General features: G+C 41.8%; 1 protein-coding gene across 1 annotated transcript; it reads left to right on the top strand.

Moving 5' to 3' along the window:
- The first annotated feature begins 467 nt into the window (after positions 1 to 467).
- Positions 468 to 1,606, top strand: LOC138902408 (uncharacterized mitochondrial protein AtMg00860-like). The gene is made up of 2 exons (XM_070190274.1): positions 468 to 538; positions 1,234 to 1,606. Exons 1-2 carry the CDS (start codon positions 468 to 470, stop codon positions 1,604 to 1,606), a joined length of 444 nt encoding a protein of 147 aa, XP_070046375.1.
- Positions 1,607 to 2,766: the final 1,160 nt, after the last annotated feature.

Below are 2,766 nucleotides of genomic sequence, written 5' to 3'. Positions count from 1 at the left end.
GTTAGCTTTCTTCATTTAAGTCCAATTCTCCAACATTCCTACAATTTGAACAATCTCATTAATTTTTGGGAATAGAAATCAACACTTTCGGACTAAAACTAAGCACGAAGGCACTAATAAGTGGTTAAAATCAATACTTATCAATATGCCCCGTGATTTTTTAGTTATGCATGTTCATGTATCTATCTCGGTCGGTGATTCTATTGTTATGGACCATGTGTATCGGTCGTGTGTGGTGACTATTGTGGTGACTATTGGGATTAGATATAATAGTTGATCTTTTACTGCTTAGCATGGTTGATTTTGACGTGATCTTAGGCATGGATTGGTTGTCACCATGTCACACTATTCTGGATTGTCACGCTAAGACTATGACGTTAGCGATGTCGTGTTTGCCTAGGGTTGAGTGGAGAGGTCCCCAGAACTATGTTCCTAGTAGAGTGATTTCATATTTAAAGGCCCAACGAATGGCTGGGAAGGGATGGCTGGCGTATTTGGCCTTTGTGAGGGATGTTAGTACAGATGCTCCTACCTTTGGGTCAGTTAAGAAACTTTCCAAATGTGTTTCCTGCAAACCTGTTGGGCATGCCACCCTACAGGGACATTGATTTTGGTATTGATCTGGTGCTGGGCACTCAGCCTATATCTATTCCTCTGTATCGTATGGCACCAGCATACTTGAAATAATTGAAGGAACAGCTTCAGGAGCTACATGATAAGGGATTTATCAGGAATAGTATGTCGCCTTACACCGGTTCTATTTGTGAAGAAGAAGGATGGTACGATGAGAATGTGCATTGATTACAGGCAGTTGAACAAAGTTACAATTAAGAACAAGTATCCACTACCACACATTGATGACTTATTTGACCAGCTTCAGGGAGCTAGAGTGTTTTCAAAGATTGATATGAGGTCAGGGTATCATCAGTTGAAGATTCGGGATTCTAATATTCTAAAGACGGCATTCATGACCTACTATGGTTAATACGAGTTTCTTGTGATGTTATTTGGGCTGACCAATGCCCTAGTAGCCTTTATGCATTTAATGAATAGTGTATTCTAGCCATATCTTGATTATTTTGTCATATTATTCATTGATGATATATTGGTGTACTCACGCAGCCAGAAGGAGCATGAGCAGCATATGAGGATTGTACTACAGACTTAGAGGAGGAAGAAATTATATGCTAAATTCTCAAAGTGTGGATTTTGTCTTGATTTTGTGGTGTCTAGTGTGGGGATCAAGTTAGATCCTAAGAAGATTAAGGCAGTTCAGAGTTGGCCCAGACCGTCTTCAGCTACTGAGATTCGGTATTTCCTTGGTTTGGACGGATATTATCGCCATTTTGTGGAGGGTTTCTCGTCCATTACTGCACCTTTGACCAGATTGACTCATAAGGGTGCTCCAATCAGGTGGTCCGATGAGTGTGAGGAGAGCTTTCGGAAGCTCAAGACTGCATTGACCACAACTCCAATTCTAATTTTGCCTTCAGCATCGGGTTCATATACGATTTATTATGATTTTTCTCGGTTTGGTATTGGATGTGTCTTGATGCATGAGGGAAGGGTGATTGCTTATGCTTCACGCAAGTTGAAGCCCCGTTAGAAAAACTACCCTATTCATGATCTAGAGTTGACAGCTATTGTTCACGCATTAAAGATTTGGAGGCATTATCTTTATGACGCGTATTGTGAGGTATTTACAGATCATCGGAGTCTTCATCACTTGTTTAAATAGAAGGATCTAAATTTGAGGCAGCGAAGATGGTTAGAATTGTTAAAAGATTATAATATCACCATTTTGTATCATCCCGTGAAGGCCAATATGGTGGATGATGCCTTCAGTAGAAAGGCTGGGAGTATGAGTAGTCTTGCATATATTCCAGTTGGTAAGAGGCCGCTAGCATTGGATGTTTAGGCTTTGGCCAATCGATTCATGAGGTTAGATGTTTTGGAGCCTAGTCGAGTTCTTGCTTGTGTGGTTTCTCTGTCTTCTTTGCATGAGCGTATCAGAGAGCATCAGTAGGACGATCCCCATTTTCTTGTCCTTAAGGACATGGTGCAACACGGCGATGCCAAGGAGGTTTCTACTGTAGATGACGGGGTGTAGCGGATGCAGTGTAAGATTTGTGTGCCCAATGTGGATGGGTTATGTGTGTTGATTCTTGAGGAGACCCATAGTTTCTGATATTCCATTCATCCGAGTGCCACACAGATGTATTCAGATTTAAAGCAGCACTATTGGTGGAGAAGAATGAAGAAAGAAATAGTAGAGTTTTTAGCTCGGTGTATGAATTGCCAGCAGGTAAAGTACGAGCATTAGAGGTCGAGCGATTTGCTTCAGAGACTTGAGATTCCCGAATGGAAGTGGGACTGTATTACCATGGATTTCATTGTTGGGTTCCCATGGACTTTGAAGAAATTTGACGCAGTTTGGGTGATTGCGGACCGACTGACTAAGTCCGTGCACTTCATTCTAGTGTGACTTCCTATTCTGCAGAGCGGTTAGCTCATATCTACATTCGGGAGATTACCGTTTGTATGGCGTGCCCATTTCCATCATTTTTTACCAAGGCACACAGTTCATATCGCAATTTTGGAGAGGTGTGTAGCGAGAGTTTGGCATACGGGTTGAGTTGAGTATAGCATTCCATCCTCAGATGGACGGGAAATCTGAGTGCACCATTCAGATCATGGAGGATATTTTACGTGCATGTGTTATGGATTACAGAGGTTTATGGGATCAGTTTCTTCCGTTAGCAGAGT

This window comes from Nicotiana tomentosiformis, chromosome 12, assembly GCF_000390325.3.
Source record: "Nicotiana tomentosiformis chromosome 12, ASM39032v3, whole genome shotgun sequence".
In the NCBI taxonomy this organism is placed as follows: Eukaryota; Viridiplantae; Streptophyta; class Magnoliopsida; order Solanales; family Solanaceae; genus Nicotiana; species Nicotiana tomentosiformis.
Note: the sequence above shows the minus strand (reverse complement) of the source record. Positions and strands in the feature narration are given on the sequence as shown.

What these genes read in the sequence shown, in the direction of transcription:
- LOC138902408 (XM_070190274.1), top strand. Translation starts at nt 468, where the DNA reads ATGGCTGGGAAGGGATGGCTGGCGTATTTGGCCTTTGTGAGGGATGTT. An exon ending in ACAGATGCTCCTACCTTTGG is followed by an intron (nt 539 to 1,233) that starts GTCAGTTAAGAA and finishes TGTGGTGTCTAG; the next exon opens with TGTGGGGATCAAGTTAGATC.